This window comes from Vombatus ursinus, unplaced genomic scaffold, assembly GCF_900497805.2.
Source record: "Vombatus ursinus unplaced genomic scaffold, bare-nosed wombat genome assembly UNPS02014935.1, whole genome shotgun sequence".
NCBI lineage: Eukaryota > Metazoa > Chordata > Mammalia > Diprotodontia > Vombatidae > Vombatus > Vombatus ursinus.
Window position 1 is genome coordinate 6981949 of NW_020954713.1, and position 13902 is coordinate 6995850.

At 39.6% G+C, this 13902-nt stretch overlaps 1 protein-coding gene across 2 annotated transcripts in view; it reads left to right on the forward strand.

The window, feature by feature from the left end:
- Nucleotides 1–4780, forward strand: part of STX2 (syntaxin 2) — a 45517-nt gene extending 40737 nt beyond the window's left edge. Inside the window, exons 10-11 of one of the 2 annotated variants that reach the window (XM_027844208.1) lie at nt 21–148; nt 3824–3912. In XM_027844208.1, the coding sequence (XP_027700009.1) occupies nt 21–101 (81 nt within the window). In that variant the 3' untranslated portion in view covers nt 102–148; nt 3824–3912. Of the gene's footprint in view, nt 1–20; nt 149–3823 lie in introns of both variants that reach the window. The other variant, XM_027844210.1, reaches the window with a different exon arrangement.
- Nucleotides 4781–13902: the final 9122 nt, after the last annotated feature.

The following is a 13902-nucleotide window of genomic DNA, read 5'->3' on the forward strand; positions in this document are numbered from 1 at the left end:
AGCTTACTTTTCTTTGACAGAAAAAGTGGATAATTGTTGCTGTCTCGCTGGTGCTGGCTGCCCTCCTTGCCCTAATTATTGGTTTATCAGTTGGCAAATGATGATGCGTGGATAACTGCAGCATGCTTGCCTCTCTGCCATTGCGGCAGTAAGTAACTAATTGACTAACTTTGTTTTTGTTACTTTTTAACTTTCATAATTTGCCACAGTAGTGATAATCCCATTTTAGTTCCCCTTTAAAAGTAATGAAAGCCTGGCTGGTGGCTGCCCCCTCACCTGTTCCTTTCTATTGCATGGTGCAAATGCTATCACCTTAGAGTCATTTTGTCTGTCTTACTGAAATCTGTGCCCCCAAAGTAGTGCGTTTGATCTGAGTAATTCACTTGCTAATGAGAGTCATTTTATTACGTGGAATTTTATTATTTTTAAAGAGGGGGCTCTTCTGGAGTTTTGCCCCAGAATCACCTATTTCCATATGATAATAGTAACATTTTTACCGAGAACTGTGTTTAGGTTCTTTTAAATCTGTACCTTCTCTGCATTATTAAATCTGTATTTCATTGTTAACTGCCTGCGTTCCCTTCTCTCCAATAATGCATGGCTCTCAAATTCTTCAAAACCCAGGGAAGCCCTCCCCTCGTACAGTGAGCCTGCCTTCTCAATTGACTTCGTCCTGTCTGCTTCCCATGGAGACTTAGGGAACAAGGACTTACCCCACTAGTTTGACCTTCAGCTGTATTATTTCTAAGTGCTCCACTGTGTTATGCGTATATGTTTTGTTTCCCCTTCAAGACTGTCAGTTGTTTAGGGGTAGAAACCAATTTTCTTTCTCTTTTTTTCTCTTCTCCAACACCCCATACCATCCTCTGCATATAGCAGGTGCCCTATATAAGCACTTCTTAAATTGTGGGTCGTAACCCCATAGGGCCGCAAAAAAAAATTTAGCAACATAAAAGGTTTCTGAACACGAAACTACCAAAAATTACTTCAAAATCAAACGTGCAATGAATCCAAGTTGTTCCTGGCAGTGTTTGCCTGTGTTGCGTGGCACAACTTCATCACAGCCTTGGTTCTGAACACAGAGCATGCTCACTTTGCACTTCACATGCCCTCAGGCCATGCGATACCAAAGAAGGCTGCCAAATGGGAAAAGGGGTGGAGAGTGGAAAAAGTTGATAAAGCCCTGCTCTCGGTGAAGGACAAGGGCTGCCTAGGAAGTGTTCTTCTGAATGATTTGTGAATCTATCCAATAGCATTCAGGCATGGCGAAATACATCTTGCACTAAACAATTGTGAATATATAAACTGCACTCAGGCACTATGAATACATCCTACAAAAATCCTGTTGTCATCCCCTGCTTGTGGCTCCAAGAGTAATGCTTGGCTTTAATCTTTGTACCTAGACATCTGCATTTCACTTTATATTAAGTCTAAATAATTTTGTAAAAAGACAGATTTCTTCTGTTCCTCACATACAAATGTGAAAAGGTATGTACTTGGTGTTTTTACAGTATTTTTGTTAGAATTATACTGATTCATCCATGTTTTCTTGAACTAGTGAAACATCTGGCCAGGTTTAAGGGTTTAACTTGAGAAACCTCTTTTGCACTAAATGCTTTCCAACTGTAGACGTTTTACTCAATGTGGGTGGCTCTTGGGATTAATTCTCTACTGGTCAGGAAATGCCGCCTTGATCATGAACATGTAATAATATTCAATTAACTATTTTATTGGTATAGATCAGTGCTTATCAATCATCTTTGTCTCAGGACCCCCTTACATTCTTAAAAATTACTGATGACACTCCCCCAAAGAGCTTTTGTTTATGTAAGTTATACCTCTTGGTATTTACTACACTAGAAAGTAAAGTATCTTAGCATCATTATGATGAAGTTTTGACCTCACAGACTGAGTTCTGTGAGTACAGGGGTCCCTAAACCACACTTTGAGAACTGCCAGCATAGACCACAAACTGAGGAACTCTTTTGTGATACCATATTTTAGGAAGACTTCATTGGAAAAAAACATCAAAACACAAAGATTCCCTTATTAATGTGGAACTGTTTCTCCCAGAGTTTTCATGGATCATAGGATTTATGGAGGGGAGAGAAGACTAGCGGTCATCTTGCTTAACCTACTTTCATTGAATAAATGAAGCATCTGGGACCCCAGAGACAAAGTGGCATACCCGAGGTGACACCAGTGTCAGCCAGTGGTAGAGCTAGGATTCAAATACAGATCCTGTGGACTTTAAACCTGTGCTTTGGTCATGATGCCCTGTAACTGTACTGCTCAACTGTCAAGAAATTCTGGATAATAACCATGCTAAAAGTATTCTTACAAATTCCAGCAAAGCTAGAAATGGGACCTGCTGATAGCACTGCATCAGCCTGTTGCTGAAACAATGAGGAGAGTTTTGCCACTAGAATACATGACTAAGGGCACATCTTAAGAAAGGAAAATTACCCATTTCAGAAGCAAACCCTATGAGTGAGATAATTTATTTCACCTCTCATATGAAAATCCATTCTAATGCTTATGGCATATATGACAGAAAAACTGCCCTAAAATGAAAGAATGGGGTAAAATTTCCCTTGTATTCCATCACATTCTTTTTTTTAGTTATGATGAAGTTAGTAAAATCTTATTAGAAATTGGTTTGCAACGGGGTAGGTCTGGATCTTAATGATGGAACAACTGGAAAAAATTCTCAGTTGATAAAAGTATATTTGAGGGACTTGTGAGCAACTTGAAATGTCAATAAGAAGAGAAAAGGCCTAAGGAGTGAGCAGCCAGGCCACATGTCAGGTCCTGGGAGTGAGGGTGTGGCCATTGATGGAAGTGGCTGTTTTCTCCCTTGGCCCTACACTAGGAAGTTTGGTACCCTTAGTTCAAATGCTGATCTCTCAGTACAATTCAACAAAAACGTTCTATGTGCTTTGTCTGTGCAAGGCCCTGAGAGAGAAAGATGAAGAGGGTCTACTTTCAAGGAGCATCTGTTCTATGGAGTCTATGCTTTCTAAAAGGAAAGGGGAGATCCTGCAGTGTAATAGATTTTTGATCCCATGAGTCCTCCTTCCCTCTACCCTTTGGGAAGTGCTGGGGCCTTTAGCCAGAGATGGATGGGACTCACTGTACAAGGCATATTTCCATAGAAAGGAAATCATTAGTCCCATGCTTGTCACACTTTACTTAAAGGGAAAACGTTTTAACCTGAAAACTTGATCAAATGGGAACATTTACAATCAAATTCAGCAATATCTTATTAGCCGAATTAAATAGAAACCCATTGAAGGTATTAAAAAATGTCATCATTTATCCAGGTGGAAGCATTTTCCAGACAGTTTCATCATGTTCAGTAGAAAGCATTTATTAAGCAAACCAGCATAGACTTCACAGGATGTTGTACCAGATAAAATAGAGGTCATAAACAAAAATGGGAGAAACCAACTTCAAACAGTTTTTAAGTATTAAAACCTAGAAAAAGTTGATTTTTGTCAGACACACACACAAAGTATGAATATAAATGGTCATTTTGCATTATAATGTGTGCATTAGGGTATCCTAAGATATAGTACTCAAATGGACAACTTTCCATATTCCTGAAGTAAAGCTTTTTAAAGGTCTGCTTAAATATACCTTCCTTATGGCTCTTCTTGTTTTGACTTCATTATTTTTCTGTTGTTCTTGGTACTGAGCCTATATTCCTCATTGTTCTAGCCAGATGTTGTCAGAGGGAGTGACTTGTAATTTATTTCCTGTTGATGCAATCCATTTTTGAAACAATTTGATAAATTAACTGAGGTTTTTCTTTATCTTACAGAAAATGATGTTCGTAATTATTTGTGTAATTGTTTTGCTTGTGATCCTTGGAATTATCCTAGCAACAACATTGTCGTAGCAAACGCACCTCAGGAGCTAATTGTCTTTGGAGCTTCAGAGCACATCTGTGGCCAAACCCACGCCCCATCTTTTCACGAATGAACCACACACATTGAGACAAGTGGTATTCATGCTGCCGACTTAAGATTAGTGACTTCAGGGGGAAAACTCCAGAAAGTGATGTGCACAAAATCTACCGGAGGAAATGGGATGGATGTCGTGAATTAATCACAAATGTCCTTTGATTGTAAATAACAGACACCAAGAATTTGACAATGGGAAACATGCTTTAGTGGCTTTAAAATAAGAAATGATCGAAGACTTCAATTGTTGACATTTCAGTGTTAAATTAATATGAAGTTTAATTAGGAGTACGTGCTGTTATGAAGCAGTTGGGTTCCAGCTCTGTGACTTCCTTCCCCCCTCCCCCCCACAGCTTGTGTGTGCTCATTAAGAGCAGTTTTTCTACTATGTTTATTCATGTTTATTTCTTGTTGGCAAAATAATTCTAATTATCCAAACAACTCTTTGGTAAAATGTCGACAATTTTAATATATTAATTTAATACATTAACATCTTTCTTTATCCTATTTCATATATTAAACATTGCCTTTGTATAAAATCTTCATTTAATTTTTAATCCATCTTTGTACAGTATCCTTAAGTAAGTTTGTCAATAAAGAAAAGTTGCCATCATCACCAAAACAATGGACATGAAACACCCAAATAGTAATTCAAGTGCCTTCTGTTATTAACTAATAGCAAATCTTGTTATTAGTGATTTACAAATTAATTCAAGCTGATTTTAACGCCCTCTAGAAAAGTCTAGATTATTGTATTTAACTCTACTTCTTCCTGTTTTGTTACCCAAGATAATAAATTAGTTACTACCCTGTAATGATAATGGTTCGTTTTCTTTGTTCGTTGTTTACATGTTTCCCTAGTTTGCAAAATTCAGATTGAAATGGAAGTACAGTGGAACAACCAGACTGGGTATACCAATCTAAGAAATGATCTTTTTCTTAAGTCATGCTTTGCCAGTGAGATCATTTCCCTGCTTATTTGAATCTTACAATTCTGGGTACACTCGTGTCCGATGACCTAAAGACCATTGATCCTTTAAAATTTCTTGAAGTTTACATAACTCAATGATGATCTCAAGGCCCAGAGTTTCATTACTTAGCTTCTTTGGAATTTCTCAATATGAGGGACTTCTGGTGTGGCCTGAAGTGGGTGAAGCATTACTGCTGACTGTACATCCTTTCCACTAGTTTCACGTTCAGAGTAAATGTTCAGAGCGTTTCCAAAGGAGAGTCAGCTTGTGTGGTGGGGTGGGAGAACCACATGTGGCTGAGGGTGGATATGGGCCTCTTCCCAGATGTTTGTTTGAATGTACATGGAGTTAGATGCATTTGTATACAATCTGTAAGATGAAGTACAGGTGTACTACAGTTTACCATGAAGTGGCTAAAGGCAGGTTTCTTTCTTTAATACAATTATGAATTTCATTCACATTCTTGAGTATATTCTCAAATATGTCGTCTTCATTCTATAGTACTGCATTTTGTTTACTTTTTATACTTGATTGTACATTTTGGAATTAATGAGTATCTTTAAACAAATGCATCAAGCACAATGTGTTTATTAATCTAACATATATTTTGCCCTTTGGATATTTGGATACTAAGCTTCTCTAGCTAGAGTCCTTGTTAGTGAAATTGTTTTATATGGGCTTTTGTACATTTATTTGTCAGAATTATGTACAATTGTAGAACTTTGTGATATTGAACAACCAACTGTCTGTGCCTTCGAGTCCTGGTTCTCCTGGGCCTGGCCGCATTGGAACTTGGCATTCACAATTCTCATTCTGGTGGCGTCTTTCTGACCTCATTTCAAGTATTGGATTTTTTTAAAGTTTTTATGTTTGAATTGATAGAAATAATCTTGATTTATTTTTAGGTATTTAAATCAATCAGTAGGTGGCACACTAATGTACACAAATCACTTTCACTTATTTGATATTAGAATTTTGAAATATATTTGTAGATTTCTTTGTGACTTTTTGTAGTTTGCATTGTTCCCTAAATGTTGCATGTTTCTGTTAAAAAAAAAAGTTCACAGAGGGCCACACACGAAGTTTATGCTTGCATTCTTATTTCTGGAAAGCTCTATGGGAGAAATATTTTATTGCATTTGCATTAATAAATTATTCTGTTAAAGAAATATACTTTTGTCTGTGGCCATTATTACATATCTAGAAGTTAATAACAGCAGAGAGAGCCCTAGGCTCAGAAAGAGAGGAGCTGGGTTGGAATCCAGTATCTGCTATTGACTACTTGTACCAACTAGGACATGACACTTCTTTGGCCTCAGTTTCCTTATTTGTTTTTTTCTTTTTTAACAATTCTCTCTGTCTTTTTTTTTTTTTTTTAGGCAATTGGGGTTAAGTGACTTGCCCATGCCCAGGTTCACACAGCTAGTAAGTGTCAAGTGTTTGGTCTGAGGCCATATTTGAACTCAGGTCCCCCTGACTTCAGGGCTGGTGCTCTATCCACTGTGCCACCTAGCTGCCCCCCTCAGTTTCCTTATTTGGACAATGACAGGTTCCCCACCCCTGGTTTGGGCCAAGTCATATTTTAGGCCCTTTCTAGCTAAAAATCTATGATCCTGTGAATTTACATTTTTGTTTTTATTAATTTTAAAATATATCCATGAGCCTTTAAAATGCTTGTCCCTAGTATCACAACTGTAACTCAGTTGGGCTTTCTTGCTAAGGGCTTATGGAGAGTTGGGTAATAAGGTGTCAAGCTTGCAGACCACCCATCAAGAAGCCATATTAAAATATAACTGGGAAACATTTGACAAAGTAAAGACAGTGCAACATAGATAATGTTAATTTGTGGAATTCTAAGTCAGTATGGGACTGGCAGGGATCTGTTTTCTGCTTGAGTTTGATACCCCTGATGCTCAGGGTTCATTACTCAAGTGATATGTGTGTTTAGTTGGAAGTGGGGGAAGAAAGGGTGAACTCACTTCTCTGGAATTTTCACATCCTAGAAGTCAGTGCCATGTTTTGGGTTCTTTTCAGAAATCTTACTAGTCACAGACAGCTTTCACCAGATTCATTGGGGCTACATCCCAGAAAGGCTGGACCACTTGGTGTCAGAAAGACCCGAGTTTGAGTCTTGCCCCATGTATTTGCTCACTCTGTGACCCTGAACAACTCATTTAACCTCTTTAAGCCTCAGTTCTTCCATCTGTGAAATGAGACAATAGCAGCACCTCCTTCACATGGTGATTGTGAAGACCACACAAGACAACTCATAAAAAGCTCTTTGCAAATCTGGAGCCATTTTATATAAATGCATCTTTCCACATTGGACCATTTTGGTACTTAAACATTTATACAAGAAATCATCAACTTTCAATGTATTGTTGTATCTTCCGTGGTTCTTGATTTCTCCCTAGAATCGCAATCTTAGTCTGCAGCCTTTAGCTCAACCTATGCCTGAATAAGCATCCTGACTACCACACACCCAAATGGTGACTAGACCCTTGCTTAAAGACTTCCAGGGAGGGTAAGCTCGCTACCACCTCAGGGAGTCCATGCTGCCTTGGGAGAGGGTTTTTTTTTGTTGTTTGTTTTTGTGTGTGTGTTTTCTCCTGATATCTAACCTAAATTTATTTCTGTGCATGACCTACCCATCGGTCCTACTTCCACTTTCTGGGACCGAGCAGAACAAGGCTCATCCCTCTTCTCCATTTTGAAAAATCAGGACAGTTGCCCTTCACCTGTCTTGTAGAATTTACTTCACTTTCCACAATCTTTCAAAAGTCACCGTGGCTTGGGCATCAAAACTGCTAGTTCTTTTAATCAAGCCGAGTCAATAAGCATTTATTTATTTTAATTTTTAAAAATTATATTTTATTTTTTCCCCAATTACATGTAAAAACAATTTTTAACACTTTTTAAAAAAAATTTTGAGTTTCAAAATCTATTTTTCTCCCTCCCCTCCCCCCTTCTCGAGACAGTAAGCAGTCTGATGTGTTATACGTGTGCAGTCATGTAAAGCATTTCCATATTAGTCATTTTCAACAAGCATTTATTAAGCACCATCCGTGTGCCAGGCACTGTGCTAAGTGCTAAGGATTCAAAGAAAAGCAAACAAATAAAAAAAAAAAACCCAAACCCCCAAAATGGTCTTTGCTTTCAAGGGGTTTACTATCTTCCTTGGGGAGATACCATGAAAATAAAACTATAAATAAAGAAAATATGTACAAAATAAATTCAAGTTATTCTTAGAAGGCATTAGTATTAAGGAGAATTGGGAAAGGCTTTTTATAGAAGGAGGGATTTTAGCTGGGACTTGAAGGAATCCAAGGAAGCCAGGAGGCAGGGATGAGGAGGGGAGCATTACAGGCATGGGGGACAGCCAGAGGAAATGCTTGGAGTTGGGAGATGAAGTATCAAGTGTGAGGAACAGCCAGGAGGCCAGTGTCACTGGATTGTAGAGAGGAATGGAGTAAGGTGTGAGAAGCCTGGAAAGGTAATAATAGGGGCCAGCGTTTCTACCCGATCCTGGGGGTAGGTAATAGGAAGCCACTGGAGTTTAAAGGATAGAAGGTCTGAGGGCTGAGACCTGCACTCCTTATAGCTGAGTGGATGGAGTGGAGTAGGGAGAGACTGAGGCAGGCAGATCCACCAGCAGGTTTTTGTAGGAGTCCAGGCAGGAGGCGATGAGGACCTACAATAGAGTGGTTAGAGGAGAGAAGGGGACATTATGCAAGTGATGTTAAAAAAAAATGGAATTGATGAGCCGTAGCAACTGATGGGGTATGGGGGAGAGGGTGGGGCGGAGAGCAAAGATTCAAGTATAGTGCATAGGTTGCAAGCTTGGGTGACTGAAGGTGGTGATGCCCTCCATAGAAATAAGGAAATTAGAAAGAAGATTTTGAGGAAAGGTAATTGAGTTTTCGATGTGCTAAGTTGAAGATGTCAGTGGGAAATCCAACTTGAGATGTCCAATAGGCAGTTAGTGATGTAAGACTAGAGGTCAGAACAGAGTCTAAGGCTGGATAAGTGCACATGATGATTAACAGCATAAAAATGATAATTGAATCCATGGGAACTGATGAGATTACCAAGTGAAACAGAATAGGTGGAGAAGAGAACAGGGCCCAGGACGCGTCCCATGTTTGTAGGATTGAGTTGGATGAAGATTCCTGAAAGGAGACTGAGAAGGAGTCAGGTGGGTAGGAGGATAACCAGGCAAGAGTGGTGACCTGAAAACCTAGAGAGGACAGAATATCAAGGAAGAGAGGATGATTAACAGCATCACACTCACAGAAAGGTCAAGAAAGATGAGGATTGAGAAAAAGCCATTGGATTTGGCAACTAAGAGATCACTGGTACCCAAAGAGGCAGTTTACCTGGGCCAGGTGATGAGCTCATCAGGGACAGTTTGGTGCTCCCAGTGACTTAGCTTGGATAACTGTTCTCCGTTAGCTATTTTTTCTTTTTTGTTTTTATTTGTTTTTTTTGGGGGGGGGGATAGGCAATGGGGTTAAGTGACTTGCTCAGGGTCACACAGCTAGCAAGTGTTATGTGTCTGAGGCTGGATTTGAACTCGGGTCCTCCTGAATCCAGGGCCAGTGCTTTGTTCGCTGTGCCACCTAGCTGCCCCCCCCCCCAGCTATTTTTTGTTCAGGCCTTTTCGGTCTAAATACCTTGGCAGTGAAAGTAGAATAATCATTTATCATCAGTTATCAACTCTGTCATTAGTTATTAGTGTCCCAAATATTTATTCCCTCCTTATCATTTAACATTTTTTAAAAATTCCAACATCATGGAAAGTATTTTGTCAAAACTGACATTAGAGAGAGAAAAAAATGAGACAAAATTCCAACAATGTGGAAAAGTATTTTGTCAAAACTAACATTAGAGGAAAAAATGAAACAATCTGGTACAAAGTCATTCAGGACCAGGAATTCTTATATATCTAGATAAAAATTTTGAACATTTTGGAAACAGTATTTCCAATCTGAACCATAGTAGGAAGTTCCAAAATCATTGGGTCCCTTGTTCACATGTTTTAAAAGAAAATTAAAATAAGTTATTTTGGGGGGGGTGGTAGAGTGAGGGGGAGTGGATTTTGTCCCATTTATTTAGTTGGTTTAGGGTAGTGGTATCAAACTCAGAAAAAGGGAGGCGCACTGAACTGGGCAGGCCATATATTGACTTAGAAAACCACATTTTAACATTATCTGTGTTCTACTTTATTTTGTTAGATGATTCTCAATTACATTTTAATCTGGGAGTGTTGCGTGGCAGCATGTCCAAGTGGGGTGTTTGATACCTCTGGTTTAGGGGACTCCCTCTGTGGAAATCCCCTCCACCAATGGAGATCAACACCTCTTCTTCAACTTAGCATTGTTAGGGAGTTGCCTGGAACACTATTAGGTTTAAGTGACTTTCCGGTGATCACTTAGATACCAATTTTTTTTTTCACCCATGTTTCATTAAGAGCAAACCCCTATCTTTCTTAGAATTTTGAAAACTGCAGATTTAAAAAGACTGTAACTCCACAGTGTGGGCTTCTTTCCTCATCTAGACAATGAGGGGGTTGTATGTACTGATCTCTAAGGTTCCTTTGAACTTAAAATCTTATGATCTTATGATATCGGGCGGGGAGAAGGAGTGAGAGTTTTGGGGGGAGGAATTTCGTTAGGCGTTGAGGAAAAAATATACTCAACAGGCTTATTTTAGAAAATCATTCTGGTGAGTGATAAAAAGAATAGCCACAGGATATTTAATAAGGTTTGGCCTTCTGGAAAAGCTTCAGAAACAGCTATGAGCTGGTATTAAATGTGCTCTGATATTCTTCTATGTGACTCATGTGCCAGGCTAAATATAAATATGTAGGGGTTCTTTTGACTTGGGTCAGTGGGCCAATCCTTGCACCTGGGAAGCAGCGCAGGTTTTTTTTTCCTTCCCCTTCATACGGTGATTGGTTCCTTTGCTACGAAGTCACTGGCTCTATTTTAGAGAACACAGGAAAGCATGCTAAGTCTGCGCCTGCAGAACAGTCTCAACCTCAGAGAAAACCGGACTCCCCGAGGCCAGGTTTCCTTAAGGAAAAATACAGTTCCTGAAAACAAAAGGCAGTCCTTGAGTATTGGGAAACACAAGTTTTACTTGGATGATAAGTTTTGTTGTTCTACTTAATTGTTGTTGGGCAACAGGATCGATTTTACGAGGAGCAAAATGGACATGGTGAGTACCAGCAGGCCTCGACAGAGAGCTGTTATCTTCGTGTTAAATGCTAATTTTTAACATTTTTGGTCACATTCAGCGGTCAGCAAAAGGTTGATTGTAGTGGGGTACTGAGCTGAATTTGGTGGCTAATTATCTATTTGCAGTTAGGAGTGATTATGGAAATGGATTTGGCATGTTCATGGTGGCCAGGAAGAAAGACTAGCAGATAATTTAATGAATGTGACATCTTGCCATCCTGTTACTTTGGCTGTTAAAGTGAGATGAAATTTAGAGCAATGACTGACATGCCCCAACCTCTCTTCTCCCACCCCTTCCACCCCAGTCCCATTGCTTGGGTCTTCTTGCAAGAAAGCAAAATTGATTGGAGATCTGATCTGATCTATAGGTGATCTGATCACAGTATACTTATTTTATGAAATGGGCTAGTTCTGAGAAAGTTGTGTTTTAATTTGATCAGTCCTTGTCCAAGGAAAATTATTTGATGTATACTTTCGTAAAGTGGCTCTTTCTTTTGTCAAGTGAATAGCAACTCTTAATGTAATTTTGAGGTCCTGTTGGATTTGAAAAGTCAGAGGAGGGGATTTAAACTTAGATCTTTCCTGATTCTAAGTACCATGCTCTTTCTTTGACCCCAGCCCTGCCTCCCAATCTAAAATCCAAGTCTCTGATCTAAAATTGGTGGTGTTATCTCAAACAAGCAATATCAACAGGTGTCCAAACACTGGCCAAGGGTTTCCCTGATGTGCACAGATGCATTCTTGGAAAGGACATGCTCTAGCTCAGGGGTGGAGAACCTGCGGCCTTGAGGCCACATGTGGCTCTCTAGCTGAATCCAAACTTTACAGAACAAATCCCCTTAATAAAAGGATTTGTTTTGTAAGACTTGGATTCAATCAAAAGGCTGCATCCAAGGACCTAGAAGGCCACATGTGGCCTCGAGGCCACAGTTTCCCCACTCCTGCTCCAGATTTTATGTTTGAAGATATGGGTTCAAATCCTGGACTTCTTACTTGTGTGACTTTGGGTAAGGTACTTGTCCAAGTCACTTGTGGATGGAGTGAATTAAATCAATGTTAATTCAACAGGTATCTTTAAACACTTGCTAAATCTATGGCACTGTGTCAGGCAATCATATTACATCAATAAACATTTCTTAAACAGCCACTGTGGGTCAGGTGCTGTGTTAGGCATGCGGGAGGATACAAGGACAATGAATGACATGATCCCTATTCACCAACAGCTTAAATCCTAAATATTGAATAAGTGAGATAGCAAAATCCAGTCTACCCCAAACAAAAGTTGGTTGACAACTATTTTGGTAGTGAAGGACGACTGTCAGACTCAAATAGAAATGCGTTCGGTTGTTCAATCATGACTGACTCTTTATGACCCTATTTGGGGTCGTCTTGGCAGAAATAATGGAGTGGTTTGCCATTTCCTTCTCCTGCTCATTTTACAGATGAGGAAACTGAGGTAGTTAAGGTGAAGCAACTTTCCCAGGGTCACCCAGCTAAGAAGTGTCTGAGGCCAGATTTGAACTCATGAAGATGAATCTTCCAGACTCTGAGCCCAGCACTCTGTGCACTATGGCACCACCTAACTGCCTCAAATAGAAATAGTGGGCTACTATGTATATCCCTGTGGGCCTCATATTGACAGAAAAACCCACATTTGTCTATTTATTTTTTATTATTATTAATACATTGACATGTTAAAATCAGGAAATACGTTTTAATCTGATTCAGTTATACTTAAGAGTGTTGTGAGCCACATACCATTGGCATGTTTGACATCTCTGGTGTAGGATACAGATTCAAAACTAAATCATTTTCTTCCCTTGTGTTCTACTGGATGTGGGGGTGAGGGGAGAGAATATAACATATAATATAAATCATTCTTTGCCCTCAAAGACCTTATGTTCTACTGGGGGAGGGGCCTTCAATAGGGGAGGGAATATAACATGGAACGAGTGAAAATAATGAAGGGAATATGAGGCAGGGGAGACCCTGGCAATTATGTGTGTGTCGGGTCAGGAATTGGGGGTAGGGATGGGGATGAGTAGATCAGACAGGGCTTCAGGTACGCTGTAACACCTGAGCTGAGTCTGAGCGAAAGCTTACAGGGCTTCCAAGAGGTGGAGATGAAGTTGGGATTCCATTCCAAGCACAGAAGATAGCCCACGCTAAGGTGCAGAGACACAAAGTGTTCTGTGTTTTAGAGACTACAAGATGTTGTCACTACCCTAAAGTATACGTGTGTATTTGGTTATGATTTATACTGCGGAAAAAGGAATATAGATTGGAGCTTTTCTTTTTATAAAACACTTTTTCCAGAGTTAATTATTTTTAGTTGTAATACACAGAGGATGAGTTGAAAACAGTATTGTTGGCTTTCAGTGGGGGGTGGATTTGACTTCAGTGTTTATATCATCAATTTTTCTGTTGGCACCTCCATACGTCTAGTCTGCAGGGCTCATCACTTGGGTCTTATGCCTGACTCCTCACTCTTCCTCGCCTCGCATATCTAATCATTTGTCTTTTCCAAATTATCTCTTCCCTCTACTGCACCTACCACCTTAGTTCAGGCTCTCATCACCTCTCTTAGATGATTACAACCACCTGCTAATTGGTCCCCCTGCCCCAAGTCTTTTCCTAGTTCATTCTCCATATTGTTGCCAAAGTGATCTTCCTTAGGAGCAGATATGACCATGCCACTATCCTACTCTAAAAGCTCCAGTGGCTCCC